General features: G+C 41.3%; 1 protein-coding gene and 1 pseudogene across 4 annotated transcripts; one reads left to right on the top strand and one right to left on the bottom strand.

The window, feature by feature from the left end:
* Positions 1-65: 65 nt before the first annotated feature.
* LOC27209245 lies at positions 66-1677 on the top strand (annotated as a pseudogene).
* A 7934-nt stretch (positions 1678-9611) lies between these two features.
* On the bottom strand, positions 9612-17010 carry LOC6725440. Of its 4 annotated transcripts, none has more exons than XM_044923618.1 (6): positions 16487-17009; positions 15199-16404; positions 14397-14450; positions 10685-11487; positions 10265-10628; positions 9612-10164 (listed from the first exon to the last, which is right to left on the bottom strand). In XM_044923618.1, the coding sequence occupies exons 1-6, from the start codon at positions 16611-16613 to the stop codon at positions 9764-9766; spliced, it is 2955 nt and encodes a 984-aa protein (XP_044779553.1). In that variant the 5' UTR covers positions 16614-17009; the 3' UTR covers positions 9612-9763. The 4 variants fall into 4 exon arrangements, with proteins under 4 accessions (XP_044779553.1, XP_016038524.1, XP_044779554.1 ...); XM_044923619.1 differs by having other exon boundaries at positions 10035-10194; XM_016173611.3 differs by lacking the exon at positions 14397-14450.
* Positions 17011-17347: the final 337 nt, after the last annotated feature.

Here is a 17347-nt window from a genome sequence, read left to right as displayed (position 1 = left end):
CAGAATATGGTTTGCATGACGATTAGGACTGAACGTGGTAGGTCGCCTCAACATGGCGTTCGATTGTGTTGTAAGCAGTGTTGTAAAGCAGCGGTTTGCAGCACTGGACGGAATGGATACCGGTTTTTTGTTGTTGCTATTTTACATCTCATTTATTTGTTAATTAAAAAGTTTAATATTACTTTCTTCTTGACTTAATTTTACGTAGCATTTTACTTAAGATATATGTATATATATTTTAGTCAATTTTTGATTACGTGTTTTTTATTATTGTTGTGAATTTTACAAATTGAAAAAGACTCTTGACTTTGCTATAAGTTAATGCACATTTACTTTTTAGCTACTCAACTCAGCTAGTTTTTAACGTTAGCAGCACTGGCTAAAGCGGTTGTACAGGGTGATTAATGCAATATCGATGTAAACAAAATCATTTGTTAATTGGCTTTTGGAATATGTTGTAAAATTATATTAAAATGTAAGTGCATATGAATTAACATCTATTGAAATATTAATAATAAATGCCTGAATTTAAGGACAAAGTCGAGAATTTGCCGCACTAGCTTGGAAAGTTGGGAAGTCATGGACAATTTATTTGATGATCCACAGAGTTTGGGATATAATATTGCTGATATAAGGATATAAAATATTGCGGATATAAAGGGGATTTCCTACCCGAAACCAATTATCTGCCTTGCCTCAAGGATGCCAAAAGTGCCTTTAAAATAATTACAAAATTCCGCAGGAGTCACCAATTTCTCAAGGAATCTGAAATGAAGGGTTTGCCGGATGACAAGGAAACGTGTGATCCACAGTTCCAATGTTAAGAAGAAACAAAATATAGAAGATTTGTTGGAATTAGCCGCTACCTATGGACAGCAATTCCAAGTTAAGATGGAGAATTTTGAAACTAGTTTTCAACATGAAGAGCATTCGGAAGATAATCAATTTGAAAGTAGCAATGATTTGTTAACGGAAACAGATGCAAAAGTTGACACCGGAGGAGAAGAGAATTCAAACCATGGAACTGAAGTACATCAGCTGCAGGAAGAGTCCACCGAGGATGAGCGATTCCAATGATACGTCCAGATTGAGCCCATCGACAAAGATCTCTCAGAGGAAGAAAACTACTGCGAACTCGATTCGATCTATCAGATCAATGAGCACATTGAGATTGAGGACATTAAAGAGAATGTCATCGAAGGTACTCCTCGAGTTGTTGAGATACAGGATGACAGCAGAGTGCAACCATAAAGCAAATACCAATGCCCACATTGCCCAAAGAGTTATAAACGCTGGAACGGTCTGAAGGATCATCTTATCGTTCACACGACGGAGAAACCAATCGAGTGCTCCCACTGCTCGAAGAGATTCAAATTGGCCAAATATCTGAGGGAGCACACCGGCGGGATTTAAAAAAAACCACTCTCAACTGATGATATTTCTTTTATATATTTAAGAAAATACAGCAACAACAAGGGTGTATCTATGTACATTTTGATTTGCGTTGTAACGATATATTTGATAGCATTGTATGAGTTTTTGTTATGTTACTGCACTTGTTAGCAGAAAAGTGATTTTAAATATTTAAAGTAGAAGTGTAACTTAGTGACTTCTTTCTGTGAAACAAGATCTTAATGATGTATATTGAATTATTAAAGTGTTATGTTTGAACTCGTATCCAAACGACTATTGTAGCTACTTAACTTGGTTTTTCGAGGGATAACTGAGTGCAACTGCTGCTGCAATTAAAGTTCTTCACCGCACAGCCAATTGTTTACGGCGATAATTAAAACGAATCCATGGATATCCGCTGTCTTTGTCCGCTGCAAGCTGCCTAATGCGAATTTGAAGTAGGCCAACATACAACATACATATGTTGTAGTGTCTTGTCTGCACTAAATAAAATGCAACTTTTCGCCGGATTATGCGCATGTGAGTTGAACACGAAATGACTTTTTTCAGCCATTTCGCTGTGGCAACTGTTTCTGCGTGTGCACTGCGAGAAATCCATGCAAGTTTTTTTAGCCAGCTAAATTAGGCTTCATTTTTAACGCGAGTGCCTGGAAATTGGCATCTGATTTTTGGTTTTTAACTTCTTGAATATTTTTCTAACTTCAAGTGCACCATTTCCGTTTGCAGTGCATGTGTTTGCCTGCAGCTTTTCACTTTATTCATGCATAAACTTGCCTGAGAAAGTTTTCGCGTGGCAAAAAGTTGCCACGGGATTTGCTTGGCTGTGTGGAAAACCCTACCGAAAAACCCATCCCCTTTGGAAAATCTGCCCAACCTTTTGGACACATGCAAATAACATATCGATGCAGCATTTTCAAATAAACCGCCCCCTTGCACCGCTCTTCATGCGCTGCCACGCCCCTTTTTGTGGCCGCCGCCTGTCGCCTGTTGTCCCAGAGGGGATTTAGTGGCATTGCCGGAACGTGCTGCTGCACATGCATCAATTTGGGCGCCACCGCAGCCTCCGATTTCCCAGGCACCCCTCCTCCTCCTCCACCCACCAAAAACCAAAAAAGGGAATTCTCCACCCAAAAACCCCGTTAACCCTTATAGCCACCCATTAACCCTTTTAGCTTCACTTTAATCCCATAAGCAGCAAACCTGCCAAAGCACATTAACCCATTGATAATTTAGCTTTTAGCTACTTTATTTACGTGACGACTGCTTAAATTTATTTATTTTTTATTTATTTTTTTTTTTTTAGATTTATGCACATTAACACCACAAATGCCCAGCATCTTAAAAAATTAAAACGCGGTGTTAAAGTAAAAATAAAATATTCGCAAAATTAGTGTGCGGGCTTGATAAATCATAAGTGGAAAACCATGTTGCCCTGCATTTGATTTCTGTTGATTAAAAAGCCGCAAAATTAAATTTTATACCATAAATCATTGGCCGTTTCACTCCCCCTTCCCCGCTCAACGCTCCCTACACCATAATTTATATAAATTTTGTTTGCATTTCAGCCTGCAAATAATTGCAAAATGCGGGTCAACACGAGAATTTCACATATTTTCTTCAACTTATTTATCAAGTTTTACATTTCATTTATTTGTTTTTCAATTTAGCTTTATTTATTTCGCTTTAATGTCGGTTTTAATTCAAAACTTGATCGAATTTTTGCTGTTGTTATTACATAAATAAATAAATTACTTTTTAATGCAATTTAAATTATTATTTTACCCTTGCAACTTTTGATTAAGGTAACAAATTGAGAAAAAAAAAAAAATATAACGAAATATTATTTAGCTTACGCTTTAACTTTTGCGCACGCAACTTGCGTAAATTTTGCCAACATTATTTATTTATTTTAATTTTTATGCATTTTTGTGCGCTACCCCATGACTTTGATTACATAAATTGCGTATACGCAGTGTGTGTGTGTGTGTGTGCCAAAGGGCAGGTGGTGTTTTGTGGCTTCTCTTAGGTGTAACATGTGTGCCAAGGTGCTGGAATAAAAAAAAAAAAAGAAAACGAGAGCCGGGAAAATATTATAAAAAATTGGCTAAAAAAGAGAACCGAGCGACTCAAGGCCAAAACACTTGACTAGAACGAGATGGCGCCACAGACAGTCAGACATGAATGGGCGTCGGTTGGGGCTGGGGTTGCGGGGGCGTGGCAGGTGTGCGTGTGAACCACCGAGAGGTGCAAAGTAGTTGCCACTTAAAAGGCGCAAAAAAAAAGAAATATATGTATAAAAAAACTTCAAACAAACAGCAGCCAAAAAGCTTTGAAGGGTTTTCCCTCTCACTTTTTCTCATTTTTTACCCTGCAGCTGTTACCGCTTTTCTTCTTCTTCATCGACGGGGGGCGTGCAGCGGGGGCGGGGGCGTGGCAGGCGGTTAGACATGAGCTGGGTTTCATTGCTTCGGGCCATTGACAGAAAATCCGCTCAGATCGACCTGCCAGAAATGCCAGTATGCAAAAATGCAAAAATGCAAGTCCCCGCAAGAGCCGCATTAAAAAAAAATGTTTTAAAAATCTGCGGTCGAAATTATATATATTTAACAGTGGTTTCTATCCATTACATACCGAAAAATTGTCAAACAGCCAAATTACTTTATGTTTTGCACAGCTTGTAAACTAAACTAACTAAACTATAACTATTTTGCCGATTATCGGAAATTAAAATTTTTGTTAATTTTTTTTTGTTATTTTTGTAATCAAATTTCATAAAATTTGGAAAAAAAATAGAATAATTTTTTATGAACGCAGTTATATTTACAATTTTATTACAAGCCCAATAAGATATAACATTCCGTATTTGGTCAATTATTTTTAAGGTTATGGCCAAAAAACAAATTATTTTATGACAAAAATTCAAAATTTTGACTTTACAAAAATGGACAAAAATTCTATGTGAATTTTTAACATAACTTTGATAAAAATTGTTATATTGATGAAAGAGTAGCTGTTTTAAGTAGCCAATTATCAGTGCTAACTATCCCTATCACTTTTGGATGGATTTAGAAAAAATAATTTTTGGACACATTTTTGCATTTTTTGTAATCATCAAAATTTGCAAAAAATGCAAAAAAAATAAATTTCCCAAATTTAAATGCAAATCGATTGGGATTTAAAAAACGAACTCAACGAGCTATGACATTCCATATTTGGGTAATTAGTTCGAATGTTTTGATCAAAATACCGATTATTTTTTCACATAAAATAAAGAAAACCATTTTTGTCAAAAAATGAAATATTAAAGATGAGTTTTTTGGTATAACTTGACTAAAAATGGCCACACAGCCAAAATAATTACAGTTTTGTGTTTCTAATTACCAATACTAACCATCCCTATCACTTTTGGAGGGACTTTGAAAAATTAATTTTCGGCCAAATTTTCGCTTTTTTTGTAAGGGGTAACATCATCAAAATTTGCGAAAAATGGCAAAAAATTACAATTTCAAAGTTTGAATACAGTTCGCTAGGAAATTTTGTTACGAATTCAACGAGATATGACATTCCATATTTGGGCCATTATTTCCAATGTTATGATTAGAAAACTGATCGAATAGCTAATTTATTGGATCAATTTAAGAGGTAACAACATATTCGATTCCCTTTCAATTGGCCTCCACTTTCCATTTGTTTTTTACCTGTTGTGTGGCAGTGATTTAAAAGATTTTAAATATTTAATGACATCTGCTTGATTCGCTGGCTGTTATTTATTATTAAAGAATTCAGCTAAAAGCTTAATGTTCATCCATTCATATTTAATTATTTTTTTAATTTTGCTGTTCTTGCTGGCTTTTATTTATTTTTTCCCCGCACCGCAATGCTAAATATATATTTTTTTCGGTTGCACTTTTCATGCCTTTGAACTAAATTGCTCTCCCTTTCGCTCGTCCTTTCTCTTTCACTTTCTCCGCGTGTGCGTGTGTGTGTGAGTGTGCGTGTGAGTGTGCGTGTGAGTGTGTGTGTGCGTGTGAATGTGTGTCTGCCCACATTGTTGTTGCTGGTGCTTCTGTGGCTGCTGCTCTGCCATCATTGCCACCCAAATCATCATCCCCTTCGCCATCGTCATCATCGTCATCATCATCGTCGTCGCGGGCGCCTGGCAACCCTGACCTGAATTTAACTCTAAAATTTGTGTGAGCTCTCTGGTATTTCACTTTTCCACATTTTTTCGCCTTTATTTCTGTGCAGCAAATCAGTAAGCGCGCGTGTGAGTGTTAATTTAATATTTGTTTGTGCAAAGAACAAAAAAAAAGGAAGATGGGAATAAAACCAAGGGATACAACACAACGAAAAAAAAATAAAGAGAAAAAGAGTTAATCCACATTTTTCAAGTTAGTTGCACTTTGTAAGCACGGAAAGGTGCAAAGCATGCAGAAGGAATTTAATTTAGAAAAAGCAACAATATATTGCAGTAATGCGTACGCTTAAAAGGATTTCTAACGAATATAAATTACTTATGAACTTGTTATTTGCAATCTCCTCAAACGCATAAACACTGTGCTAACAAACCAAGTCATCTCAAAGGTGCGTAAAAGTATGCAACACATTTTCATTTTGAGCCAAAAGTAGTTTTAGATTTGGTCACATTTTCATTTTGAGCCAAAAACAGTTTCGATTTTGATTAAAAACACCCAATAACTTCTGAAACTAATAACTTCAGAAAGCAATAACTTCAGAAAGCAATAACTGCTGAGACCAAAATCACACGTACCTACTCATCCAAATCGTTTCCTCGTTCCGAAGCTACCAAATGCAAGTGCCAAAGTAAAACCCGGTTAACCAGTTGATGCAGTGGTTCATTAATAAGTGACCAAGCGGTGTCATAAGCAGTTCATTAATTAGGGACATGAAACAACCTGGCAAGCAAACAAGCCGGCATCCTTTTTGGCCAGGACTCCGCCTCCTCCTCCGCCTCCTCCCAGGACTCCCTGCTCGAATCTGTCACGAAAATTCGCCCACATGGCGTTGGAAGAAGAGCTTAAGCACAGCTACTGGCATTTATGCTTTGTGCCATTTGCGCCCACCCATATTCCTAGAGGTTCTCCCTGAGTATTTTCCATGGGTCTTGGTCCAACCAGTTTCCGTTGGCAGTGGCAGTTCCATAGTTCCATAGTTCCATACTTCCATTCCCTTGTCAGGTATTTCAGCTTGTTGTTTGCTGCAGTTATGTGTTTAACTGCCACACACACACACACACCCCCCTAGCACCTCCTCCGCCCCCCTCAATCCCTCGACTGGTGGTAAAGGGCCATGTCAACTGGCATACGAAACCAATTTCCTTTTTATGGCAAATGAAATGAAAATTTGAAATGACCACAAAACCGAAGGGAGCAGGGAAAACTCTGCGAGATGCAGGCGAAAGAAGCGAAGATAGTTCACTTGGAAAAATAAAAGAATTCCATTCAAAAAATATTCAGAAAATTGAGCCAACTTGTGCTGCAAACAAAGCAAAATAAAAACAAAAATTATTTTTTTTTTTAGTTTATAAAAATTGAGGCAATAAATTGATTTAATTGCAGTGTAGAGGGGCTGCAAAGGGAATTCCCCAGAAGGTGAAAGGCATAGCTGCACAGGAAATGGGCACTCGGACATGATGCGACATTGTGCTGGAATGCCACTCGCTCGCTCGTCTAACTGCCCACTGAAAACAAATATGTCTATGTGCATATATCCTTGGGAATCCTGCGATCCTGCGCTGACCACCGACACATTAACGGATGAAAAGTGGCCGAAACAACTGAATTAGCCATGCAGCGGCAGCTCAAGGAGTTCCAGGATACCGAATCCAGCATCCAGCATCTCCTGCTCCATCTGCATTTTCGGGCCAAATGGTTATGGCCATGTACTATGTATATGCCACGCTGAGCATCCAAACATCTGCTGCCGCTCCTCCAAGTCCCTCCACCTATATGTATTTTTTTTTTTGGGTCAACCAAGCAATCTACCCGCAGCGGCTTTGCGGTGGATTTATTTTATTGCCAGAAATGAGACACCAACACGAAAAAGCATCGGAAATGAGCTGAGTTCAAGTAAACGACGCTGTTTTCACACTCATAAAACGAAATTAAATCTAATCAAATGGAAACATATGTTTTATAGCTCTAAATAGTTAAATAAACGTATAAAAAGTTGCAACTAAAGTGTAATTTAATATATATGTAATGATTGCGGTATAAAAAATAAATATAATAAATATAATAGAAATTTATAAACATTATTCCGCTATATTGTAAATAAGCACTTTAATGCATTGCTTAAGCTTTACTCCTTTTATTTGCATTTTTTAACTGAATAAGGATACTAATTAGAGGGTACAATTTAGTTGAGAGACACAAACGCACGAATTGGGATAGGTTGCGGTTGTCCCAGCCAAGTTGCCTTTTTGTGTGCGGTTCTCGCCTTAATCCTTTCGCCTCCCAACTGCCTAACCTAACTAACCCAACCAATCGAGCTCCTTGTTTTCGTTTCGTCCTTTTTGGCCGTCTTGTGATCCTGGAAAGCGGTGCGCAGCTCATAAAACGCCATACATATGCGCATTTCATTTGATTTGATTTAATTTTATTGCCTTTTATGTACATTGCTGCTTGGCTGCCTCTTTGTTGCCAAAAAGGAGGAAAAAGAAACAATTACAAAAAAGAAAAAAAAAACTAGAGACAAAAACAAAGGGAAAAGCTAACGGGATGTGCCACTTTGTGTTCGAATTAATTATACGCTTTATTCGCAGGGTAAAATTATATAATAGATTCCTTGATAAGAATGTAACAAACATAAAGAAGATAGCGTTTCCGAACTTCTCCCACTAGGTGGCGCTGCTGTCTTGACAGAGAGGCGAGTAACGGGTATCTGGTAGTCGAGGTGCTCAACTGCAGCGTTCTTCCTGCTTTAATTTGATTTTTATTTATTTATGCCAATGGAAATTGGTTTTTGTTTTGATTCAAGCCAGTCAGGCGAGCCAATTTACAAAAGTCCAAGGCAAAATGTAGTGGAAGTGCGTACGCTTTATTTGGAATTGAAACCAATTCCACAATCAATTAGGCCAAAAGCTCAAGTCAATTGAAAAAAGCCATAGTATTGGAATATAATTTAATGATTAAAACTCAGTTTATCGGAGATTCAAGCTGCATTCCTTTGGTTTATGCTCAAGTAAAACACACAATAAGTTGTAAGTCTTCAATATGCTTTTCTTTGGGTTTTTGCATACCCTTTGTACAACTGTCAATCTATTTTAGCCAAGTCAGTCAGCCAGTTAGCCTGGTTCAAATGTTCAACTGCTTTTGTCCCGGCCACTGAGCCTATTTGTCTGCCACTGTTTTTTCTGGTTTTTTTTCTTTATTTTTCGGTTTCTCTAGATCCTCGAAGAAGCGGAGCTGAGTCCGTTTATATGGCCAGTCATGTGGCACGCATCATCATTTATCAAAGAACGCGGCAACAATTCGCAGGGCTGACAACAAGCCAAAAAACATCCTCCAATCTTTCGTAACGAAAGACACCCAACTTGTCCCACCCACAAAAGTCGTCGCCGTTTTCTTGTCGCTACTATTTTTACCCACTCCCTGGCAATTTTGTATTTGTTTTTTTTTTCTCTCTATTCGGTCTCCTGCGTTTCCTTGGATGCTTTATTGTTGTTGTCGACGCTTATCTGCCGTTTGACATTGATGTGCCGGGAGTACAGTGGTCGAAATGCAGAAGTACACTTTATTTGCCACCAAAACTAAAAAAAAACAGTTGAATTAAATAGATTTATAGGTTCGTTGCTTTAAAATAGACCACACTGCGTATGAGCAATATACTACAGAGCATATAAATAAAACATTGCAACATTTCTTCAATTGATTTAAGTATTTAATTATTTTAGCCAATTTGGTTCCCTATGCAAGTGGTTTCACTGTACGCGGCGCTTGTTGGTCCTGTCATGTAACGGTTAAATCTGCATGAAAAATTAATGCTGTGTTGTTGATACGGGAAAAGTGGAGAGGGAAAGTGGTCGCCGTATTGCGTCTGTATGTATGTATGTACATTTATCTGTCTCTGCTTATTGTTGTTGTGTCGAAATTAGCATCTCCAACAGCTTGCGGTACTATTCCACCCACAGATTTACAGCTACCCACTTACATATGCACACTTGGTTTACCATTGCATTTGCTGTTTTTAAAGACATTGATTTCGTGAGATTTTATTGTACTGTTAAGTTGACCGTTACATTGGATTTATCTCTGTCTGGCTCATGGGTGGGAACAATTTGCGAGAGTAGTAACTGAGCACGGGCGGCATAACGGGACACAGTGAACACTCAGTAGCTGGGACGCCATGGGGGATAGGGACAGTGAAACTGGCGCCGCTGCTGCGTCGACTGCGACGCCGACGGCGACTGCGACTGCAACTGCAACTGCAACTGCGACAGCGGCTCGTCTGCGTCGCGTCGCTGCAGCAGCGCTGCTGCTGCGCGGTTAACCGTTTCGCGCCGATAGCCAAGCAGCGAGTTACCGTTACGCGATTGCTGCTGCTGTTGAGCTGCCACCGTCAGCGTTTCCTTTGCCGCTCTCCGAACTGCTCCACCAACTCCAACTCCCCTTCCCCCTCCTCCACCAAAAATCGCAGCTCCATTGCCCCTTTTCGTTGTTGTTTTTGCCGTTAACACTATATGCTGCGCAGTCCGCTTCGCTGTTAGCGGTGCTGCTGTTGCAGTAGCAGCTGTAAAGAGTTAACATGATTTGTTTTTAACTAAAAGAAATACAAAATGTTAAAGGAAATTACCAAAATCCAAAAACTTTACCCTCTTAATGCGGCTTACCTGCTGTCTTCATCTGTGATCTATTTAATCCCTTCGTTTTCAGAACCAATCCATTAGATTTCGGCTTGGCTGTCAACGAAGAATGAGTTCCAGATCCCGCTTTGGATGTCAGCTGATCGCCCAACGGGGAAGCCCTGCCTCCCGAACTGGCTGCACTGCGTCTGACCAACGTTCGAACATTGGTTCGATTAGAGGTAGATTGTGGTATCGAGCCCTGGTGGCTCTGCAGCTTGGCGGTTTGTCTGGACCCCTCGATGGCAGTCGGACTTATGGGGGACTCCTGCAGATGCTGCGCCTGCTGTTGGAGGATCTCCGCCTTGCGTATCTGCTGCTGGGTGCGGAAGGCACGCTTGTAGGCCGAAACCTGTCAAGGATCATGGGATATCTCTGCGATATATGTGAGTTGGACGTATTACCTACCTGCGAGGCACTCGCCACCAGCAGCTGATTGGCTCCCTTGACCTGGGCTGGAGTTCTGTCCTCCCGCTTCTGGTTCGCCTTCCTTTCCGGCTTCTTCTCGAGCTTTGGATGCGACTGCGATTTCTTGGAAAGATTAGCCGCAGTCACGTCGTCATCTTTGGCCGGCTGCAGGAAGGATCGATGGCTGGAGCGGCTCACCTGGTTGCTGGTCACCTTGGTCACTCGCGGCTTGTCCTGCAGACTCTCAAGCAGCTGCTTCTTTTTGACCCTTTCCTTAGCCTTCTCCTTGACCGTGTCCTTGACCTCGAGGGGACTGAGTGGCAGATCCTCGCGCTTGGGTTCATCCACCTTGGTTGCAGACTGGTTCTGCAGACTCTGTTGCTGCAGGTGGACGCGACGCACGGGTGCCAAGGTGGCTCTATTGGGCTCATCGTGAACTGAAGCCGCTTGCGAGTTTGCTTGCGAAGTGTCGTGGGAAGTGGAACCGGAATTGGAATTGGCTTTACCATGCTCCGAATTCACTGTTGTCGATTCCAAAGCATCTTCTTTGGCTTTTCCCTCAATCGAGCGTAATTTTGTCGCTGATCCCGACGGGATTGCCCAATTTTGACTACTGGCAGTTGCGTTACCCACCGAAGCGTTGTCTGATTTTGCTACATTGGATATCAAACCCTTGCCGCATGGGCTACTTGATCTGGGGTACTTGGGCCAATCTTCACCTGGATTAACATCCCAATCGCCTGATGTGTCATCCGAACTCTTTGCATATCCGAAATCGTGTACCGACCTTCTACCTATTTCTTCTGCATATGCATACATATATAATTATTATGATATGATTATTTTTTTTTTTTTTTTTTTTTTTTTTTTTTTTTTTTTTTTTTTTTTTCGCACGGGTCCCACGGCCACACCTCCCGCCCAACCGACCGAGGGGCGCTGCCGTGTATCGTACGGCTCGATTCGCGAGAAGATATAGACGCGATATAAAAAATAGAATAGGAACGAGGAAATTATTAACTATGTTAAATATTAGTGTTAGTAGGATCTAATTATGTAATAGAAAAGATAAAATGGATTGCTTTAATAGCGGCAGAGAGTCAAGATTACAGATAATAGGATAAAGTCTATTATAGTCAGAACATAAAACTCTGTAAGGGTCATGCAACTCATAATTAGATCTACAATGATTTAAGATAAGGGGTATATAGTTTCTAGTGACTCTACTTGGAACCGAGAAGTTAAGCCGACTAATCAAGTCGGGACTCTCAACATCCCCACGAATAAGCTTACAAATAAAGACTGTTCCAAGCATAGTTCTACGGTTAGCTAGGGATGGTAAATTAATTAAAAGTAGTCTACTGGAATAAGGAGGTAATATATGGTTTGCATCCCAATTTAGGCGCCGCAAGGCAAAAAGTAAGAAGTTTTTTTGGATCGATTCAATGCGGTCCGAGTGGACTGCGTATTGTGGACTCCAAACAGGTGATCCGTACTCGAGAATCGGACGGACTAACGAAATAAATAAGGTTTTAGTCAAGTAAGGGTCATCAAATTCCTTGGACCACCTTTTTATAAAACCAAGCACACCCCTGGCCTTATTGACAATAGACGAAATATGGTCAGAAAATTTTAGTTTTGGGTCCAGAAGAACACCAAGATCATCAACTCCTGTCCAGAGAGCACCCACTTAGAGTGTAAGTCGTGCGTATTGGGTTGGCACGACAAAAGGTCATAACTTTACACTTGGAGCTATTTAAGTCTAATATGTTATCACGGCACCATATTTGAAATAGGTCTAGATCGGATTGTAAGTCCAAATGGCAAGAAGTGTCCTTGTACTGGAGGCATAATTTAACATCGTCTGCGTACATAAGTACACGCGAATGTTTTATTATTAAGGGGAGGTCGTTAATGAATAATGTAAAAAGAAGCGGACCAAGATGGCTCCCTTGTGGGACACCGGATGTGACTCGGAGAATAGAAGATAACGAATTTTTAAAGAGGACTTGTTGTGTCCTGCCATTCAGATAGCTTGAAATCCAATTTAGAAGATCAACAGGGAAACCTATAAGGTCAAGTTTTTTTATTAGAAGGTAATGATTAACAGAGTCAAATGCTTTACTGAAGTCAGTGTAGATGACATCTGTTTGAAGATTATTTTTGAAACCCTGTATTACGAAAGAAGTTAGCTCCAAGAGGTTTGTGGTTGTAGATCTGCGTTTCATAAAACCGTGTTGACACGGTGATATGATTGATCTACAAAGGTGCTGCAAATGAGGAGTGATAACATTTTCGAAAAGTTTTGGGATAGCCGACAATTTAGAGATTCCTCTGTAATTGCTTGCATCCAGTTTGCTACCTTTTTTGTGAAGAGGAATCACAAAGGACTCCTTCCATATATGAGGGAATTGTGAAGATTCCAAAGATAAGGTAAACAGTTTCAGTAGAGGCTTGCACAAGGCTTCCGCACAGAATCTGAGCACACAGCCAGGGATTCCATCGGGACCTGGCGAATAGACCGGTTTAACACGCTGAAGATCGTTAAGCAGTGAGCTTTCGTTTATAGTGGGGCAAAATATTAGGTTCGACTTAGATACAGCATAAGAGTATGGCTGTTCGGAATGAGGTAAAGTTGAATATGTTGTTTGAAAAAACTTGGCGAATAGATCGGCTATTGCCTGATCCGATGTAACCGTAGTGTTTTCAAAAAATAGCGAGGAAGGGTAAGAACTTGTTTTTCGCTTAGTGCTAACGAAATTATAAAACTGTTTCGGATCCTGTGCAAAGTGGAACTTACAACGGTTTAAATAATTTTTGTAGCACTGAGCATTAAGCACGGTAAAGTTTAACCGAGCACTTAAATATTTACAAAGGATGGACTGAGAACCGGTATTTTTAAATTTCGTATAGAGTCTGGACTTTACATTTCTTAGGTGTGTCAACTCTTTATTAAACCAAGGAGGTTTAGAGATTGACGGATAGTGCATCGGAACACAAGAGTAAAAAAATGATTTAATTGCGGTATAAAACATATTTATCGCATCCGCCATTATGTTGCAGGAGTAAAGATCGGACCAATTAAAGCCAGCTATAAAATTGTTTAGCCTCCGAAAATTTGCCTTACGAAAACAGGGAATTCGATTTGTTGACTTCTCTGAATTTACTTTTAATACCGTACCTAAGTCGACTTCCACCTCGAAAGTAGGATGATATTGATCTTCAGGTTGAGTAAGAGGTACTACCCTGGACAGAAACACACTTTCAGGACTTGTTACAAAACATAGATCCAAAAGTCGACCAAGAGAATTTGGAATATAATTAACTTGCGACAGGGATAAGTCGAGCAAGCCGTCAATAAAGTCATGTTGTGCTAAGGGGAGAAGGATATTCGATTGTTCTTCTGGGGACCACATTGTGCCAGGTATATTAAAATCACCTAGAACTACCAATTGGTCCCTGTCAGAAAGTTTATTCAAGATGGACTGGATAGCGGACAGATGATTCTGATATTCTGGGAATTCAGAAGATGGCGGAATATAGGAGCACGTAATATAAACTGATCTGTCGGAAAAAGACAGCTTTACACATACGAATTCCGAGTTACGGGAATCGTCCAAAAGTAACTCCTCCGACGCGAGGGTAGATCTAACCGCAATTAAGACTCCACCTCCCCGTCTGGAGGGACGGTCAAACCTATATATAGTGTACATACCTGGGAAGACTTCGGAGTTAAGTATCTCCGGCTTTAACCAAGTCTCTGTGAGCACTATAATATGGGATGCAAATGAAAGACTATCACAATACAATTTAGTTAATTTGCTACGCAAGCCTCTAACATTTTGATAGGAGATAGTAAGTTTTGTAGTTAGTTTTTTGAAGAGGAAGAAGATGAAGAGGCGGATGGTGCAGTGGTCTGGGCACGTGAGGGAAGTTTAATTCCCACGGGCACCTTTTTCTTATTTTTGATCTTAGCTTCAAACTCTTTTACAACCATACTATCCGGCCAAAAATCACCCGAACATATGGTCGAAAAGTGCTCGTTTGGGACAGTTATCTTGAAAGATGATATGTCCCTAGCATAAGAGAAGTTAAATTTTTCCACTTTTATATTATCGGCTTTTGTTTTGTCTTGTATATAAGACAATACATCCGACGATGTTTGATCAGGGGCAAGCCGAGAAACAAAAATTTGTTTCTTTAGTGGAACCACCGCGAGGGGTTTTGGCGCTGCAGATTGTATTTCTGAAGCGCCAACTTGTGCCGGTAGTCCGGACTCAATGTTCCCTTGTGGTGGTAAACTAATCGAGACAGGTGGAATCACTGGTTGAGAAACCAATGCGGACAATTCGGAATTTTTAGCAATCATAGGGTGGGGTCCATCCACAGCTGATTGATCGGATTGCTCCGAATCTTTTTTAGCTGCCGATCTTAGCAGCATATGTGGATTTGCTGCGATTGACAGCTGATCAGTTGTGGAGTCCTGTTGATCATTTCATTTCCTCCAGTTTACTCACCTTCATATCTACCCAAAGAATTATCCCAAGTGATTGTCGAGTTGCTGGGCCTGAAACTAGTCCGCGAGCTGCTGTCCAGGCTGGATCCCCGTGTGGCTCCATCGAAGCCCCGTGGACCGCGTGGAGTGGCGGGTCGCGCTATGGATTCGAGGGATTCCCTCAGCTGAACGGCTCCAGACTCCAGGCTTCGGCTCCTCTGGCGATAGTTGGCGTGCAGGACATTGTGGAAGCTAAGCTGGCGCGGCTGTTGTCTCACCTCCATACGTCGCGTCATGGCGTTGCTTCTGGTGGTATTGGTAGTGCCATTGATTGACATATCCGAGCTCTTCTCAATCCGGCTCCGTGGCGAATCACGAATGCTGGTATTGATGGGTCTCTGCTGGCTCCGATTGAAGGCATAAGTGGCCACGGGTCCGTCGGCGAACTGGATGTACTCGAACTGCTTGATGCGATCGCCCAAAGTCTGGAAGCGGTGGCGCATCTCCGACGGCTGTTGTCCGTTTATGGCGGTGGTGCTGCCATTTCTGGTCGCCCCACTGCCCAGTGGACCGAGTCCTGACCGCTTTCGTCCACCGTCCAGCTTGCCCAGCACCGAAATGCGACGCTTGAGGGCGGCATCCACCGGCATCAGGGAGTCGCCATCGGTCCGCGGCATTTGGATGCCCTGCGCCAGTGAGCTCTTCGCCATGGCCGCTATGTGGTGTTGCCTGCTCGGCGGCATCATTGCTACGGATCCCAAAACGGATGCGGATGGACGGGATGGCATGCTCATGGAACGGCCACTGAACATGCCCATGTCCACCAGATGGGACTCCTCCTTGGAGTCCCTGCTTTTGCGCATCGAGCGGCTCTGGCGCTCCCGCTTCGCTTTGTTTTTGCGCAAGGATCCGACCAGGAACTCGGTGCGGGATGACTCGCTACTGCGCCCGCTGGAGCAGCTCGAACTGGCGACCCTACGCACGGAGCTCTGGCCGTAAACGGAGGCGTAAGGACGAGCCGCCGTAAAGGACATGGAGCGCGAACGATTCGCCTGCATCATCGAGTACAGAAATTGGCCGGAATTGCCATTGCTGGCCGCCGATGCCTGATCCGCCTGCATGATGTGGCTGCGCGGATAGATATCGTTTGCACTGGGCTTCGCCTCCGCCCGCTTGATCCGGCGCAAAGGACCAGCGTTCTCGGTGCGGAAACGTGGGTGTCGGTTGTCTACAAATCGATGTTAGAAGTTAGTAAATAGATATTATGTTGTTTACTCTTCGAATTTCCTTAGTTATAACTGTAAACTTACGTGAACTGTGGCCGCGCTCGTAATAGGATCTAACGGCACTTTCGTACAACTCGCTAGTGTTGCGCAAAAACCAGGGTTGCATTCGGGTATTCACTTTGATCAAGCGATTTAACTGGTCGGGCTTCATCGTAACGCCGGATGGTTTCTACGTCCGAAAGTTCGCAATGTTCGAATTTGGCGAATGGCCCAGGTATATTGTGGCCTATAATTACTGTTTTGGCTTCTATCTATTGTCTTGTACTTGAACAATTTTGCTTTCAAAATGCACAGAATCGGAGTTAATGTTTGAATTTTTATTTGCCTGTTGCTCAGACCACTTTTGAATTGCTTGAGAATTTAATGCTCTTAAAACTAATGGCTTGGCGAAAACGGGCGAAAGGTAATCGAAAACGTAACTAACTGCGCTGTACTAAAACATGCCGGTGCGTGAAAATGGATAATTCTGTCTGTATTTTGAAAAAAAAAAAAATCACACGCACGAAACTCAAGTAACGTCAACGTTAAAGCCGAGTAAAAAGAAATCTTACATCTATTTCGATTTTGACACAACAATCGGGGTCTGCCCAGTTTACTCAATATATCAATATATTTCTAGCAATTTCTAGAAACCAATAATCTTTGGTAAGTCAATATAAAGTCAGGCTATCTTTAATCCAAGAAAATCCAGTGTTAACCAATGATCTTTGGTTAGTCAATATGAAGTCAAGCAATGAATCCCTCAGTGAATGAACACCAGCACCCAGCTTAATTTAACCCCGGGGTGGCTCAGTTTGCGCATTTCGCGTGTCCGAAACGAACGAAACGCGTAACTTAGTTGTATAATTATGTGTGTTTCAATCAAATTAGCCCACACCGGTCATA

Source organism: Drosophila simulans, chromosome X (genome assembly GCF_016746395.2).
Source record: "Drosophila simulans strain w501 chromosome X, Prin_Dsim_3.1, whole genome shotgun sequence".
Lineage (NCBI taxonomy): Eukaryota > Metazoa > Arthropoda > Insecta > Diptera > Drosophilidae > Drosophila > Drosophila simulans.
The sequence above is the reverse complement of the archived record's forward strand: the minus strand, read 5'-3'. Positions and strand labels throughout refer to the sequence as shown.

What these genes read in the sequence shown, in the direction of transcription:
- LOC6725440 (XM_044923618.1), bottom strand. Translation starts at nt 16,613, where the DNA reads ATGAAGCCCGACCAGTTAAATCGCTTGATCAAAGTGAATACCCGAATG. An exon ending in TAACTCCGAAGTCTTCCCAG is followed by an intron (nt 11,488 to 14,396) that starts GTATGTACACTA and finishes ATGCATATGCAG; the next exon opens with AAGAAATAGGTAGAAGGTCG. An exon ending in ATCACAGATGAAGACAGCAG is followed by an intron (nt 10,165 to 10,264) that starts GTAAGCCGCATT and finishes AACTCTTTACAG; the next exon opens with CTGCTACTGCAACAGCAGCA.